We start from the raw sequence: 15,069 nt of genomic DNA, 5'->3' as shown, positions 1-15,069 counted from the left end.
GACACTGGTTGGGTTTGGTTACTTATTTCTAAAATAACTACGCCTCAAGCTAGCCTCAGGATTTGTTGCTTTTCAAGTCAATCTCCGAAGCGGTATTTAACGATGGCAGGTAAACGGTAATGCGGAACCCTCAACAGCTATAGCTATACCTTAAGCAAACTTGGCACCACGTGCTTGCAGCTTGACTTGACTGCTTTGATTGGTCGAAGCTGACCACGGTGTGTTCGAACATCCGTATCCACTGCCCCACTAATCTGGGATTCAGACAACGTCGCAACAGACCCCGGTCCCAACTTTTGGACCCACCCGTAAGCTTGCATTACTTCGCGTCTGAAGACGGCTATCTTCGCATGCTCGAAAGTCAATACGACACAACTCGAACGCGACGCATAACCTCATCTTTCGTCTCGCAACCAACCGCCGTTCCGTGCAGCAGGGCGACAAGATGGTTAACGAAGCTTCGGGACATGGCCAAGAGTCTTTGGGAGAGCAGGACCAGCAGCTCTCCCCTCGGCAGGTCGTGTCCAGAACGATAGACGACGTCCTCCAATCTCCCAGCCCTGGAGGCAGTCGCCTCGACATGGAATCTTTCGACATGCGCGCCGACCCCGATGCTCAGGCAACCGTCACCGACTTCTTGGACTTCACCGAGTATCTCCCCGCCGATATGACGCGCTCACTTACTCTGATCGGCGAACTTGACGAGAAATACATCGATGCCTCGAGCAACCTCTTCGGCTTGACCAAAAAGTGGGGAGAGCTACCCAACATGCCGGCCGAAGAGCGCCCATTTCCTGCGCAGCTCAGGGCGGATATTTCGGAATGCCTCAGCCATGCCATCAGTTCGCGTACCTACGCACATGCCGAGGCGGTGCGGATGCAGGAGAACACAACCCGCCACTACCTTCGCGCCAAGACGATTCTAGCTAAGCTGCAGACCATGCTGGAGAACTATCCGACAGCCGAGGAGCAGGCGAAAAGCTCCATGACAACCAACAAGGCGCAAACTAATCGCGTTCCACCGATTTCACTGCGTGTCGGCGATGGCCGCAAGGGGAGGGGCCGTCCCATACCACGTATCACCGTTCCCGGAGAGGTGCTCGCACCCTACGATCTAGACTACGCCGCATGCAACTCGTCCGACAGCAGTTCTGAGAGTGAGGCGGAGGAGGAAGAGACGCCCGCTGGTGCCACGCCGGCACCTCAGCCTCGCATCAAAATCGTGAAGACCCCGAAACAGCCCAAGACTCCCAAGCCGCCTAAGGCGCCCAAGGATTCCAAGACCCCTGGTGTCACTAGACCAGTGCCTCCAGTTCCTGCCATACCCAAGGAACTGCTCAAGCCACCGCCCGAGGGCGCTGTAATTGGAAGTGCCGATCTACCCTGGCTCCAACTGACGCCCTGGGAGCTTGCACGACTGCGGAAACGTATGAAGAAGAATGCGCAATGGCATCCCAGCGATACGATGATTGCGCGTGAATTAAAGATGTTGGAGCGTGGACCGGAAGCTTATCAAAAGGCAAAGCAGCTGGCAGAGGAGCAGGGAAAGCCATTTGAACCTGCCGTGCCTACTTTGGTTGCTGACGCTAATGGCGTTGAGCACGCACCTATGGGGGCGCTGAGTTTGGATGCCGCTCTGGCTGCAGAAGACAGGCAGGGTAACAACCGCGGCCTGAAACTTAACGTGGCTAAGAAGTTAAAGAGGGAGAACCTTGCCCGTCTTGCAGCTGAAGAAGCTGAGGAATCTGCTAGAAGGATGGCAGAGACTGTAAACGCTCTGCTCCACCCCAATGCCCAGCAGGCTCAGGGCCGCGAAAACGCCCCAGAAAAACCAGCCGCCGAGACCCCTAATAACAAAACCATGCGAAAGTACGGTGGGCGGAAGAGAAAGCGGGACTCTGCCACCGAAGCTGACACCGACAAGAGCAATACTGTTGCGGAACCTCCATCGGCAACATCCAAGCGCACCAAGATGGAAACCCCCGTGCCCCTTCCACAACAGTCATCTGGAGTTAGTCAGAATGGCCAACCGTCATCCGCACAAACCATAACTGCGTCTTCTCAAACGCCAGTGCCACTCTCACAGCCGGCGAAGGAGAAGCAGAGTGTGACCCCTTCTGCCAAACCATCACCGCCAGATTCATTACAGCCGACCAACGCAACCGGCACAACCACCACAACTGTGCCGGTCAAGCCCCCGGCGGAACTCTCAGTACCGCCACAATCACCAAAGAAGTCCACGACTCCTATTCTCCCGCCCGTGCGGGAGACCAGAAAGAGTCAAGCTGCAAAGAAAGAGGCAGCAACGGCCGCGGCCGCACAACAGACTACTGTACCAAAGCCGCCAGCTTCGCGCTCGAGCACCCCAGGCCCCGTCAGCAGCAGTCGTCCGACCTCTAGAGGAAAAGCGGCGAGTCAAGAGCCGCCAACTTTAGCATCGGACAGGACCCGCCGCCAGAGTACGGCGCGAAACACTCCAGCTCCGGTGCCGGAGCCTCAGAGGCAGCCAGGTAAAAGAATTAAGCGGCCGGCACCTGGAGTTGTCAGCAGAACCAACTCGGGTGGCAGTAGCGCTGTTGGCAGACGAAAAGCAGCGCCAAGGGTGACCAAGGCGGCAAGTAAGCTCAAAAAGGAGAGGGGCCAGCAAATTGAGACGGATGTAGAGGTTGAAGTTGACGATGAGGGCAACGTCATTGACCCTGATGAACCGCGGTATTGCTTGTGCAATGGAGTCAGCTTCGGTACCATGATTGCATGCGAGAACGAGGTAAGGCAGCCTGCCCCCTTAACCCGGACGCTCTGATGTTGGATGGCCAGTGAACGAACGACCTGGTGGACTGCAGTTATCTTGGCCGACACAACCGGAACAACGACTAACAAGTGATTGTCACAGAATTGCCAGTATGAATGGTTTCACTTGGAGTGCGTCAAATTGGAGGCGACCCCAGCACGGACGACGAAGTGGTACTGTCCCTCGTGTCGCGTGCTACTCAACATTGGCGAGAAGGGAGAGGTCAGCGCAAGAGGCGTCAAGATGTAGTTTTATATACCCCCGGGAAGTTTTAGCATTTGGTGATGAAATTCCCATGTTTTGTTCTTTTTCTTTTTTCTTTTCTATGGCAGCGATGAGCAACAGCAGCTCTGGGAGTAACAGTTTCCTGAACCGATAACATTGTTCGATTATTATTTTTTGAGAGTTTACAGCCGAGGCGTACTTTTTTTCTTTCTCGAAATTACGATTATCATTATTATCTGGTTTCTGTTTCCAATTTGTCTTTTCTTCCCTCGCTCTCTTGAGACGTAGTGCGGTCGATCTCGCTGGTTTGCGGGACTGGAACGAAGAACGGAGCTCAAGAGCCAGACCAATCTGATGTTTACTAAACCTAAACCGTATTTCCTTATGACGGCAGCTACGGGACTCTAGTCTAACGTGGTTGAGGTGTTAAGCTCACACCTGGCCTCGTTCTCGTCATGGGCAATGAACCGTTCCATCTACATTGTGCAACGAGAGAGCGCATAGTGACCGAAATGAAATCAACAGATCGAGGGCTAAGATCGGTAAATAAAAAATAAAATAAAAATAAAAACATTTGTCACGGTCCCGAGTTGAACGTTTAATCCGCTCAGTCAACATTTCTTCACGGCCAAGCCATGTGCATTGTATTCGTATAGAGGTCCCCATTCCGGTCAAGGTTGACCACATGGCACGACGGCGGCCGCTCCAGGCCGTGGAAAATTCCAGACATTCCCCAAAGTATCCCAACTATTCTAGCTCCTTCCAATAGACACCGTGTTGGGAAGTAGATGATGACACACAAGCAGTTATCACGCAAAACCAAGTACAAAGCAAAGGGGATGCACATCTTTGAAGTACCAGCGATCGAATCCCTGCCGTGGCGTACCGTAGTACACAGAAATGACTGATCTCCAGCTGCTGCTTGGCTTACAAGGATATCCAGTCTTTGTTGGCCGCCCGCATATCAAAGTTGGACATGGCTTGAAATGGCAGGAGACCGCATGGTGCTATCAGCTGACCCCAAATCTTCCAGTGGAAACGATAGATATGGGCCAAGGAAATCGATGGCGGGGGTAACGGTACTCCGAATTCCCACTTCTCTCCAATCTATGAAGTACCTACCTACTGACCTACCTACCTATCCGTAAGGTATGCATAAGGTATCTATCCATGTATATGCTTCTTTTGGTTTACCACGTATGTTTTGTCCATCAAATATATTACTACGTACGGAGATTCCGGCTGAGTCTGCATCGCACTTCTAGTTCAACTTTTTAGCTCTTGATAGATAATAAAATGTAATCCGTACCGTACTGAGGTAATTACTTTTGGTACTTTCGTACCGGTACACGCACTTTGGAGCCGAGCCCCGGACCCGGTTGTCATTTGCATCTGCGGGGGGGTCCCAACAATCAGTTGCCAGGCAGTAAGTAGTACAGCGGGGTAAAAAGCACGCCCCCCCAAAAAGGCTTCCCATCGATCAGGTGGACGGCTGTTATTTATGGAAGAACTTATTGATTGAAAAGAATTCAGATCACACAAGATGGACGCATGTCGCGCGAAATTGCCCACTATCCGTTTCTGCTCCAGGTTCCTCCCATCCAGTAAGTCTACCTGAGATTGGTAGGATAAGCCAAATCTTAAAAACAAAAACACAAAGTACAGACAAGGCAATCTTGGACGAAAAAAAAAAAAAAAAAACGTCAGCCGCAACAGTGTATGACTTTGACCGGGTCAACGCGAATGACGTCCTACGTCAGCTGGCAGGTAGCTTGTGAGTTGAAGTGAGGCGCTTGGGTTAGAGGCGCAGGGGATGGACAGACAATGCATCCCGTCACAGAGCAAACTGCACTGTTTGCGGGGGTTTCTTCCCTTGCAGTCTGCACCGTGCGTTTTGGACATTTCCTGACACAGACCAAGCTTGGGGGTGGAAGCCAGCCCGGCGTGCCAGGGCCAGGAACGTTGCAGGTTGCCAGCCCAATTCATTCCAACCAGAATGGATGTCACAAGCATCCCCCACTGCCACACCTGCCCGCATTGATTACGTCGGGTCGAGTCACCCACCCACCCCCCCTATGGCTAATAGCACGGCGCTACCGGTACGGTGCCCACATTCAAACCTCCGGGGGGTAGCCAGGTACCTACTTGTCCAGATGCCTGCGTGTTTATACCTTATCTTGCTAGACCTTGTGGCTGTTTTGTCTCTCTTCTCCCCTCATTGTACTAAGCGGTACCTCCGGCAGGTACCTGACTCCTCCAAGGGGGGCACAAGCCTTCTCTTAGTCTCTAGTCCCCTGCCTACCTCCTTACCTGCCTACTGCCAGGTATCAATCTCTCTTCGCTACCCATCTCCTCATAGAACCAACATACATCACAAGTCCCTCAGCTCACTGGCATCGTACCGTCATTTCGCTTCTTCATTCTAGTGTTTTATAGATTTGAGAACTGCACATACCTACATACTTTTATCCCCAAGAGAAACGAGATTCCAAACCGGGCTGCGCCTCTTTGGGATTTCTTTTATTGACTAACGACACTCCTTTGTTTATTCTTAACAACTGGTGACTCGACCACCAGTTAGTTGTACGCCCCGCTGCCGCAAGCTAACCGCCCCCCAATAGACCCAACAAAGTACCTACCTACAACGACCCGGCGGCCTCGGCTGTTTGTTCAGAAGCACTTGCCTACTTTTTCCCGTCAATACCTTTTTTAGCCTGCTATCTATTCTTTTTTTATTTTTTGTTTTACTGGCGAGCACGACTGAAGCTGCAGTCCGATAACCTTTTCCTGTAGTTGGTTATTTTTTATTTATTTCCATTTTCCAACGATCGTCTTGTCGGATTCGCCAACGTTGGTGCATCTGCCAAAGTCTACTTTGAGTTGTACCTGGCTGCGTTTGCAGCTTGTGTGCTGACTCGACTCCTTACAACTATCAACTCGCAGCAACGCGAAGCGCGTACGAACGCACGCACTTACCGCTCAAAGAAAGATAGACCTAAACAGGACACTTGTTTGTACGAGCTCGATTGCTTGGAGCTAAAAGGCAGGACGCCCAACTGCCTGTAATCGATAGAACGGGTCCTCATGCCTAGTATGGCTTTCCCCCCCTTCGCCCTGACGTACCCCTCCCGGTATCGGTGTCTTACCGTACACTGTTACTGGGCTACCCCCAAGTCATACTTGCTGACACAGGAGAACAGAGAAGGCAAAGAAGGATGCCAAAGAGCAAGGATCTATCGCCGCTACGGTGAAAAAGCATGCTGCTGGACAGTTCACGTACGTGATATAGTGACAAACTATCCCCCCCAAAAGACGAGGTGACGGATCTACGTTGGTGCTGTGCATCAGGGGGAGGACTTGCCTGATAACTGTCGAGTCACCACTACGATGGCTTTAGACACCAGGTCACCCGCTACGATGCTGCCCTAGACTCACCTGCTGACTGGTGCACTGTAATAGGAACAGCGTCAGCAGTATGCCACCCAGAGTCTTCCACTCCGACGATTCTTCTTCGTCGGTCCAGTCCCCCGAGATCAAGCCTGTTGCGACCCCGTCGTCAAACGGCAACCCCACCTCGCCTATGCTGGATGCCATTTCAAGTGCCTCTTTTGCTACAAGCAACACGCCGAGCATGGCCAACGAATGGACCAACTCCAGGGGCGTGGCCGGCATAGCTGGCTCGCCAGGAAACCTCGTCAGTCTGATGGGCGAGTCGCCGCCGACCCAACCCTCATCATATGAAGATACGAAGGGGTGGGCATCTCCCCGCTCGTATTCGACGAACAACCATGCATCGGCATCGCCCCCATCTTCGCTGCCAACCAACCGACGCCCCATAAGCTATCATTTGGATGCTCAGTATCAGTCGTCAGAAGCTCCATCATACCTGACGCCTGCTGGAATCCGCCGAAGCTCACTGCACTCGCATCATGCTCTGTCGAGAACCAGCCCTAATCCGCCGCTACCTCACGAACCTCAGCCTCATTATTTCGGCGTTACAGACCTCGGCTTTGACAACCAGCCGTTGCAGCAGGGCATGAAGGCTGGCGACAGGGGCTATCACTTCGCCTTTGACAAGATTCCTACCTTAGCTGCAGATGGCGCTCCGGGAAGAAATCATGTTGTGACAGCTGGTTATGAAGGCGGTTTGGAAGTTTATTCGGTCGGGAAGAGGGGACTAGAGAGCATCGCCAGTCTCAAAGGGTTGCGTGGAGGTGTTTTACAGGCTGCAATCCTGCCCTGGACTACTGGCGCCGAGGGCCAGGATCTGTCCCCGTTGGTGGCTCTTGTGCTCCACGGGCCAGTACTGGCACCCAAATCCCCTGACATCTCGGCAGCTGTGACGGGCACCGGCCTGGGTGACGAAAGACAAGGTGGTACTGGCAAGTCCACGGCGCCCGTTGACTGCTATCAAACATCTGTCGAAGTCTACTCACTCAAGACCAACAGAAGAGTGGCTACCCTTCTTGAAGCCCCCAAGATACCGATCACTACATCCGTCACGAGCGAGATATTCAGACCACCTCCACCCTCCGGAGCTTTTCATATCAAGGCTGATGGTGGGAATCTCGTGATATCTTCAGGAGTTACGGGAGAGTCCTGGGTGTATCGTTACGACCCAGCCGACAACCAGGAGGTGGCTGCCAGGTTTTGGTGTGTTGGCAAGCTTTGGACTGCTCTACAGCAGCCGCCAAAGGGAGATGGTATTCAAGATCCGGAACGTAGCCGCACATTGGCACAAAAGTCAAATGCCAGATCTCCGATCATCGCCATCAATGGACGATGGATCGCTTACTGCCCTGCGGCGCCTTCATCTCAGATGTCTCTAAGGGCTACCGTACCGGTGGCCATCCAAGGGAGGGCTCCGGGCCTGGCGACCGTTACACCCCCTCAGCTGCCATCTGTGACTTCGGATGTGGACCTTCCCATTTCAGACAGCTTGGTGAACAAGATAATGCGAGATGCGACACAAGAATTCATTCATGGTGCGAGATGGGTTGGAAAGCAGGGCTGGCAGGCTTTCAACACCTACTGGAAGGGGCCTCAGAACTCCATGCAAGGATCACGATCGCCGCCTCTCAGCCCGCAATCATGGTCAAGTGGCGCTTACAGCGGCCGACCCGAGCCTTCCCAGTTCCCACCAACGCATGGTGCCGCGGCCCCAGCTGTTTCCAAGGAGCCCGGAATCATCTCGATCGTAGATGTCAGCGCCATGGGAAGCTCAGCTGCCGTCCATCCCCTTGCGACGTTCTCTCCACCCTTTGGCTGTAGTTTTCTCAACTTCCACCCAACTGGATTGGCTCTGTTCACCGCCAGTAGCAAGGGCGATGTTCAGACCGTCTGGGATTTGATGCGGGTTCAACACACGAAGAGCTCCCCGCTCCAGCCTTCTGTTGGCAATGCCGCACAAAACGGGTCTAGAATCAGGCAAATCGCGCAGTTTTCACGTTTGACTGTGGCACGAATTGTTGATGTGTCTTGGGCGAAGCCGCACGGTCAACGTGCAGCCATGATTACGGAGCGGGGCACCGTGCACCTGTTGGACATGCCTTCCACTGTTTTCACATGGCCGCCTCCGAGAAGACGCATACCACCCCAAGACTCCAGCGTGACAGCGGCAGAGGGCAAGCATCCTGCGGTGTCGATGGCCACCAGCGCCTTCAGCACCGCGCTGGGCGTTGCGAGGCCGTTGATGACTCGGCCGCGACGGAGCAGTAGCACTACGCAACACTTGACGGGATCGAGCCTTGTTGACCATGCGAGCCACGGCGGCAAAGCCATAGTAGCAACTATCAGCAACTCGCTCGGAAAGACGGGAAGTGCTATCAATCAACTCCGGCACACTGGTGAGAATCGTACGACGCTGCCGTTGTCTGCGGTACCACCATCAGCCGGCTGTGCGGTCTGGATCACTGGCCAAAGGAGCTCTTCGCTCTACGTTTTGGGTGACGGACTGGTTCGTTCTTTCCCCAACAGGACGCGCAAGACAGCCTCAGGAACAGACAGAAACCGGACGCCCTGCTTGACAAGGCACAGGGACTACAAGCTACCTGGCCTTCCTGGCGACAAGGTTTCCTTGGCTGTCAAGCGGTACATTGATCCTGATGAGTACTTGGATCTCGTGGACGAGTCCCTTGAGACTGGTAACCACACTCTGGTCCTTGACAATAACCGCCGGGGATCGTCTCATAAGCACGGAACCGAGTCTTCTATACCTGAAGCAGAAATAGAGTCGAGCGCGCCCTATCAGCCTTTCCACACAGATCGCCGTGTGGCGCTGTACAGTAACGAACAGCCGTACCAGTCCCATGGGGGTTTGTCTGTAGATCATTTATCAAACCTTCTGATAGATACCAGCCTCGAAGAGAGGCCAACAGCCTCGACGACGAGACGGAAACATGCATCGCATCAAAAAGCACACGACAACATAACCAAGCTCCGCATGCAGACGACCCCATGGGTGTTTGGTCAAACACTACCTGCAACGCGACTTGACACTGGCCACATTCAGGCATCGGATGAAGAGCTGTTGAATCCAAGCTTGGAGGAAACCCGGGCGCTCCCAGCGTCGGCCATAGAGAGAGTTCTGGAGCATGGAGAAGATGACAACCAGATAGTTATCACGACGCGTCGTAGGAGAGGTGGCGGACGAGCTATGGATGGTGATGATGATGATGATGGGTTCTTCGAAGACGATTGTGAGGTTCTTGATTTTGCCGACCAGAGGGTTTAAGGGTTAAATGGTATTTCAAGGGGTGACTTTACTGCTCGGAAAGCTCTTTTTGGACTGCTAGTTCTTAGAATCAACCAGGGTTAAACTTGGATCCACACTCACTCGATTAAGTCTGCAGCGGGCTCCGACTTGAGGTGCCATTATGACACATTGGACTGTATGTAGATCCAAGCTGCTTTGATAGAGTGGGCAAGCCGCGTGAAATTGATGCGAATCATATAGAATTTCCTTCCCGGGAGCCATTCAAGGATCCAAGTTGGGGTATAGATAGATAGCTTTGAATGTCATTATAGCAGTCGTTTTGGTATCAAACTACGGTAAGCACGCGATGTGTGTTCTGTAAATGAAAGCATGTTCCACTACAAAACTTGACAGATTAGGTAACAACCTAGGCAGAGGAATATCTGCTTGATAAACCCAGTTTGGTAACTCGAAGGCTTGGCACATCGCTTCACTAACTGCTCCCTCCCCGATCTCCAAGAGCACCCGGTTTTAATGGACCGGCTAAGCCTTCTTCTTGGCCGCGGCGGCCTTGGCCTTTGCAGCCTTCTTCCTGTTGCTCCTGATCATGACCACACTGAGGAAGGAACCGACGACAGCGGAGCCGAGAAGAACGAGGATGACCGGGATGCGAATCGCCCATACGCGGGGCGGGAAAAGGTTCTGTAGAGGGTGGTCCGAATCGACAAAGGGCTATTTGGGAGGGCGTTGGGCCAAGGGTTAGTGAGGGGTTTTATTGGAGTGTTGGTTTTGTGTTGTGGTGAATTGCTGGTTCCTCTTTTGCTTGTCACAACAAAAAATTGAAAAGCGCAGCGGGCTGAATGTGAGGTACGGTGATGATTTGAGTTTGGGGTTTGCCATCTCCCCCCCACAATCACAGAGCCTCGGGGGTCGCGCATCTTCCCAACGTACCATGAGGAGCGCCCAGATCGTGTAGTAGAGGAAGACGAAGGAGGCAGCCACGAGCATGGCGAGGCCGACGAGTTTGTCGAGCTGCAGTGAAATAGTTAGCGGGATTCGGCAATCATGATCAGTTGCGAGGGAGACACAGAGGGCATAGCGGGCAAAAGGCTGGTGGAGGGCCATTTGTTTACCATCGTCGCAAGATTTCAGATCTAATCGAAACTGCAGGTCGAGGGGTTGGTTGATGGGTATATGTGGTTGTTCGGGGGCACTGCGCACACGACTTTTGGTTGATCAAGAGGGTATGGTAAAAGGGAGTTTCCGCCGTCAAGTATCCCGTCCTTAAACGAGAGCTCGTGTATAGATGTACAAGCACGGTTGCTCCTCTGAAGTTGGACTTATTTTTTTTTTTTCGACGTTGCCTCTTTGCGCAACGGGCGGAACTCGACAAAGAAGCACGTCGCGTCCCGATTAATTCTCCTATTTCCTTTTCCAAGTAAGTGCAAGCTGTCGTTCAGGGGTCCACTGTGCTTTCGGCCGCTGCAGGCCCATACCCTTGTAACAAAAGCCCCACTGTTCCAGCCACTCACCGACCTGCTCATGCCCGTTTGACGAGCGGATGGGTGGGTCACCTTTTTTTTCTAGGCCGGGTTGCATACAATGTACTGTAGTAGCTTCCCCCAAGTCGCGCTTGTTGCTTTGCTTGATTTGTGGCAGAGCTCAGGTCAAGTTAGTTGAGTTGGGTATCTTAGCCTGGCTACTGCACTAAATAATAATACTTTTTTTTTCTTCTTTTTTTTTTCTCTCCTCACATTCGTCAAGGCTGCCGGCGCCTTGAGATTCAACGTACTGGGTGGGTACTGGTTTGGACAACGCTGTGCGCCAGCACTCAATCGCCATCGCCGAACGATCTATCCCACACGACGCGGTATACCCGATCATCATGTCGTCACCAGATGCGCGAGATGCACGCAGCCCATCGCCGAGGCCTCGGTCGCCCTCACCTGCGGCGCGATCTCGGTCTTGGTCTCGGTCTCGACATGAATCTCCATCACGGTCGCCGGCGCCAATGAGGGAAAGACGCCAGGAGGACGGACACGAGCAGAGGTCGCCGAGGCAGATTGCCCACCACCCACGATCACCACGCGGCAATGACCGCCGCACCGAGCCCAGGAGACGAGACGCAGGAGGAGGAGGAGGAGGAGGAGGAGGAGGAGGAGGAGGAGGTGGTGGTGGTGGCGGCGACAAGTACCGGCCGGCTAAAGCCAGGAAGCAGCGGTCGCCGCCGCCGGTCGCCACCGAGGAGCAGAAGCAGGCGGCTGCCAAGGCAGAGTACGAGAGGCTGCTGACTGCTCGGTCGGGAGGGACGTACGTGCCGCCGGCGCGGCTGCGGGCGCTGCAGGCGCAAATCACGGATAAGACGTCGACGGCGTACCAGCGCATGGCGTGGGACGCTCTCAAGAAGAGCATAAACGGTCTGATCAACAAGGTCAACGTCAGCAACATCAAGCCCCTCGTGCCGGAACTGTTCAACGAGAACCTCGTCCGCGGTCGCGGGCTCTTTTGCCAGAGCGCCATCAAGGCTCAGGCTGCCAGTCTGCCCTTCACGCCCATCTACGCCGCCCTGGTGGCTGTGGTCAACACGAAGCTACCGCAGGTGGGCGAGTTGTTGCTGCGCAGACTGGTGCTGCGGTTCAGAAAGGCCTTTAGGCGCAACGACAAGGCCGTCTGCCTGTCGGCCACGACTTTTGTCGCGCACCTTGTCAACCAGCAAGTCGCCCACGAGATGGTGGCAGGCCAAATGCTGTTGCTCCTGCTCAACAAGCCCACCGACGATAGTGTCGAGATCGCCGTCGGCTTGACCCGTGAAGTTGGTCAGTTCCTCGAGGAGATGAACGCTGCCATCGCCAACGTCGTCTTTGACCGGTTCCGTGACATCCTTCACGAGGCCGACATCGCTAAGCGCACCCAGTATATGATTGAGGTGCTCTTTCAGACCCGCAAGGACCGGTTCAAAGACAACCCCGCCATCCGAGAAGAGCTTGACCTCGTAGAAGAGGACGATCAGATTAAGCACTTTGTAGAGCTCGATGGCGAGCTTGATGCCCAGGATGGCCTCAACATCTTCAAATTTGATCCAGAATACGAAGAGAACGAGGCGAAGTACAAGAAACTCAAGGCCGAGATTCTTGGCGAGGGCTCCGACTATGAGGACGACAGCGACGATGAAGGCTCAGATTCCAGCGACGACGACGAACCCGAGGCTGCAGAGCAGAAGGCGATGGACATCCAGGACCGGAGTAATGCGGATCTGGTTGCTCTGCGAAGAACAATCTGTAAGTTTCTGGCCCCTATCCTGTTTTCAGGTTATTTCCAAGACAGCTAGCTGTGAGGATAGCCCCGTCTGTCAATAAACCTGGCTGCTAACATGGTGACTACTACTAGATCTTACCCTCATGTCGAGCATGGATCCGGAGGAAGCTGTGCATAAGCTGATGAAGATAAACCTGTAAGCCACTCTCATAAACATGTTTCCTGGTCTATCATGTAGAAGGATACCATCACTCCCGCGTGTTGCTAAGGCTAACCCCGACTGACGTACAACAGACCTCAGGGGCTAGAGGGCGAGTTGCCATCCCTTATAGTCGAATCGTGCGCCCAGGAGCGCACCTACTCAAAATTTTACGGCGCCATCGGTGAACGACTTGCTAAGATCAACCGCCTGTGGACGGATTTGTTTGAAAAATCGTTTGAACACTACTACACAAGCATCCATCGGTACGAGACAAACAGGTTGCGCAATATTGCCCGGTTCTTTGGCCACATGTTTAGTTCAGATGCCATCGGCTGGCACTGCCTGTCTGTCATCCACCTCAACGAGGAGGAGACGACTTCGGCTAGTCGTATCTTCATCAAGATTCTATTCCAGGAGATATCTGAGGCTATGGGAATGTCCAAGCTCCATGCTCGCACCAAGGACGCAGCACTCCAGCCCTACATGGAGGGACTGTTCCCGCGCGACACAGCCCGCAACATCCGCTTCTCCATCAACTACTTCACTAGTATCGGCATGGGTGTGCTCACCGAGGACTCGCGCGAGTTCCTACAAAACATGCCAAAGCCGGCCCTGCCCGCTCCTCCCCCCGACTCTGACTCGGAATCTTCGTCAAGCTATTCATCCTACACAGGCTCGTCATACTCTCGATCACGATCACCGTCACCAAGAAGACGTTCATATTCACGCTCCCGTTCCCGCTCTGTTACCCCCCGTCGGACCACGAGCAACGGCCGCAACAACGCGCGCTCACCATCAAGATCTGTTTCAAGATCACTATCGCGCTCTCGCAGCCCTGCACCGATAAGGGGACGCTCATATACCCGATCGATTAGCCGTTCACGCTCTCGCCCTTACTCTCGATCGGTCACACGCTCGCCGACCCCAGCACGCCGTCAAGCACCACCTCAGCAACGAGGTAGGCAGCATTCCTACACCCCATCTGACCGCAGTATCAGCCGTAGCCGCAGCCGGAGCTACAGTCGTAGCAGGAGCCCCCGCGGCAGGTCGTACACGAGGTCGCCTGATCGCGGTGGCCCGCAGACTTCTACTGCGCCCAGGTCAGCCGGACCGCCTCGAAGGGCAGGGTCGGTCGACAACCGGTCGCCGATTTCCAGATCCCCATCTAGGTCGAGGTCACCGTCACCTCGTCGCCGGCGAGACTCGCCCAGTCGTAGCCCGGTCAGAGACAGGGAAGGTGGTGCCAGGGCAGCTGCTGCCACCGCTAGCAACTCGGAGCCTAGACAAGCTCGGAGCTATTCCCGTTCCCCCTCCAGGACCAGGTCGCCATCACCCGCTCCTTCGCGGCGAAGGAGGAGAGATAGCTCTTCGGATGCAAGCGCGCCGAGGAAAAGACGTCGGGAGAGCTCGAGATGAAACCCCTCTTGGCATCGTGGCAGGGGGTCTATCTGTATAGGTTAGCTTATCGGGATTCAAGTGTACAGTACAAAAAAACACAAAACAAAAGAAAACTGGAACCTTTCTTTTTCTTTCCCCATTAACCTCACAGGCTCTATTTTTTTTGCTGATTGGGCGGTAGGCGTTATCAACCGAAGCTAGCTTTATTCAACCCTGGTCTTCTTTTTTTTGAGAACGCTGTGTTGTTTGTTTTGGGGCAAATAAAATCAAGATTGACCACATGAATTACTGCGATATTTCTACCTCGTAGAATTGGTTTGTTCGAATTGGTGACATAGGCCATGCGACGGGGAGGTTGGTTGACTGGTGGAAAGTATTGGTATTATCTAGGTGACGTGAACCAAGGCTTGGCTGACATGTTGTATATTTACCGAGTATTATGGATCTGCAATCAACAAGGCCTTATCACCGTCGTCACCATAACATGTATCACGATACTACAGC

The 15,069-nt window shown here is 53.7% G+C and overlaps 5 protein-coding genes across 5 annotated transcripts; 3 read left to right on the top strand and 2 right to left on the bottom strand.

Moving 5' to 3' along the window:
* Nucleotides 1-383: 383 nt before the first annotated feature.
* Nucleotides 384-3,252, top strand: PgNI_04621 (uncharacterized protein). The gene is made up of 2 exons (XM_031124665.1): nucleotides 384-2,767; nucleotides 2,894-3,252. Exons 1-2 carry the CDS (start codon nucleotides 446-448, stop codon nucleotides 3,038-3,040), a joined length of 2,469 nt encoding a protein of 822 aa, XP_030984257.1. The 5' UTR covers nucleotides 384-445; the 3' UTR covers nucleotides 3,041-3,252.
* Nucleotides 3,253-5,360: 2,108 nt separating this feature from the next.
* Nucleotides 5,361-9,749, top strand: PgNI_04620 (uncharacterized protein; the record flags this gene model as incomplete). The annotated part of the gene is made up of 3 exons (XM_031124664.1): nucleotides 5,361-6,107; nucleotides 6,217-6,292; nucleotides 6,476-9,749. The coding sequence occupies exons 1-3, from the start codon at nucleotides 6,101-6,103 to the stop codon at nucleotides 9,747-9,749; spliced, it is 3,357 nt and encodes a 1,118-aa protein (XP_030984258.1). The 5' UTR covers nucleotides 5,361-6,100.
* Nucleotides 8,542-11,115, bottom strand: PgNI_04619 (uncharacterized protein). The gene is made up of 3 exons (XM_031124663.1): nucleotides 10,844-11,115; nucleotides 10,662-10,742; nucleotides 8,542-10,442 (listed from the first exon to the last, which is right to left on the bottom strand). The coding sequence occupies exons 1-3, from the start codon at nucleotides 10,844-10,846 to the stop codon at nucleotides 10,254-10,256; spliced, it is 273 nt and encodes a 90-aa protein (XP_030985370.1). The 5' UTR covers nucleotides 10,847-11,115; the 3' UTR covers nucleotides 8,542-10,253.
* Nucleotides 11,116-11,409: 294 nt separating this feature from the next.
* PgNI_04618 (uncharacterized protein) lies at nucleotides 11,410-11,993 on the bottom strand (the record flags this gene model as incomplete). Its single annotated transcript, XM_031124662.1, has 2 exons — nucleotides 11,410-11,417; nucleotides 11,465-11,993. Coding segments are annotated over 2 exons (537 nt in total), but the record flags the coding sequence as incomplete, so codon positions are not given.
* PgNI_04617 (uncharacterized protein) lies at nucleotides 11,596-14,821 on the top strand (the record flags this gene model as incomplete). Its single annotated transcript, XM_031124661.1, has 3 exons — nucleotides 11,596-12,988; nucleotides 13,098-13,161; nucleotides 13,260-14,821. 3 exons carry the CDS (start codon nucleotides 11,596-11,598, stop codon nucleotides 14,581-14,583), a joined length of 2,781 nt encoding a protein of 926 aa, XP_030985362.1. The 3' UTR covers nucleotides 14,584-14,821.
* Between the last annotated feature and the right edge of the window lie 248 nt (nucleotides 14,822-15,069).

This window comes from Pyricularia grisea (assembly GCF_004355905.1).
Source record: "Pyricularia grisea strain NI907 chromosome Unknown Pyricularia_grisea_NI907_Scaffold_2, whole genome shotgun sequence".
NCBI lineage: Eukaryota > Fungi > Ascomycota > Sordariomycetes > Magnaporthales > Pyriculariaceae > Pyricularia > Pyricularia grisea.
This window is presented reverse-complemented; position numbering and strand designations above follow the sequence as displayed.

Bases quoted from the DNA above. Each gene is read 5' to 3' on its own strand.
- PgNI_04621 (XM_031124665.1), top strand. From the start codon at position 446: ATGGTTAACGAAGCTTCGGGACATGGCCAAGAGTCTTTGGGAGAGCAG. The intron at 2,768-2,893 runs GTAAGGCAGCCT...TGATTGTCACAG, and splicing joins TGATTGCATGCGAGAACGAG to AATTGCCAGTATGAATGGTT.
- PgNI_04619 (XM_031124663.1), bottom strand. The intron at 10,443-10,661 runs GTACGTTGGGAA...CCTCCCAAATAG, and splicing joins CGATCTGGGCGCTCCTCATG to CCCTTTGTCGATTCGGACCA.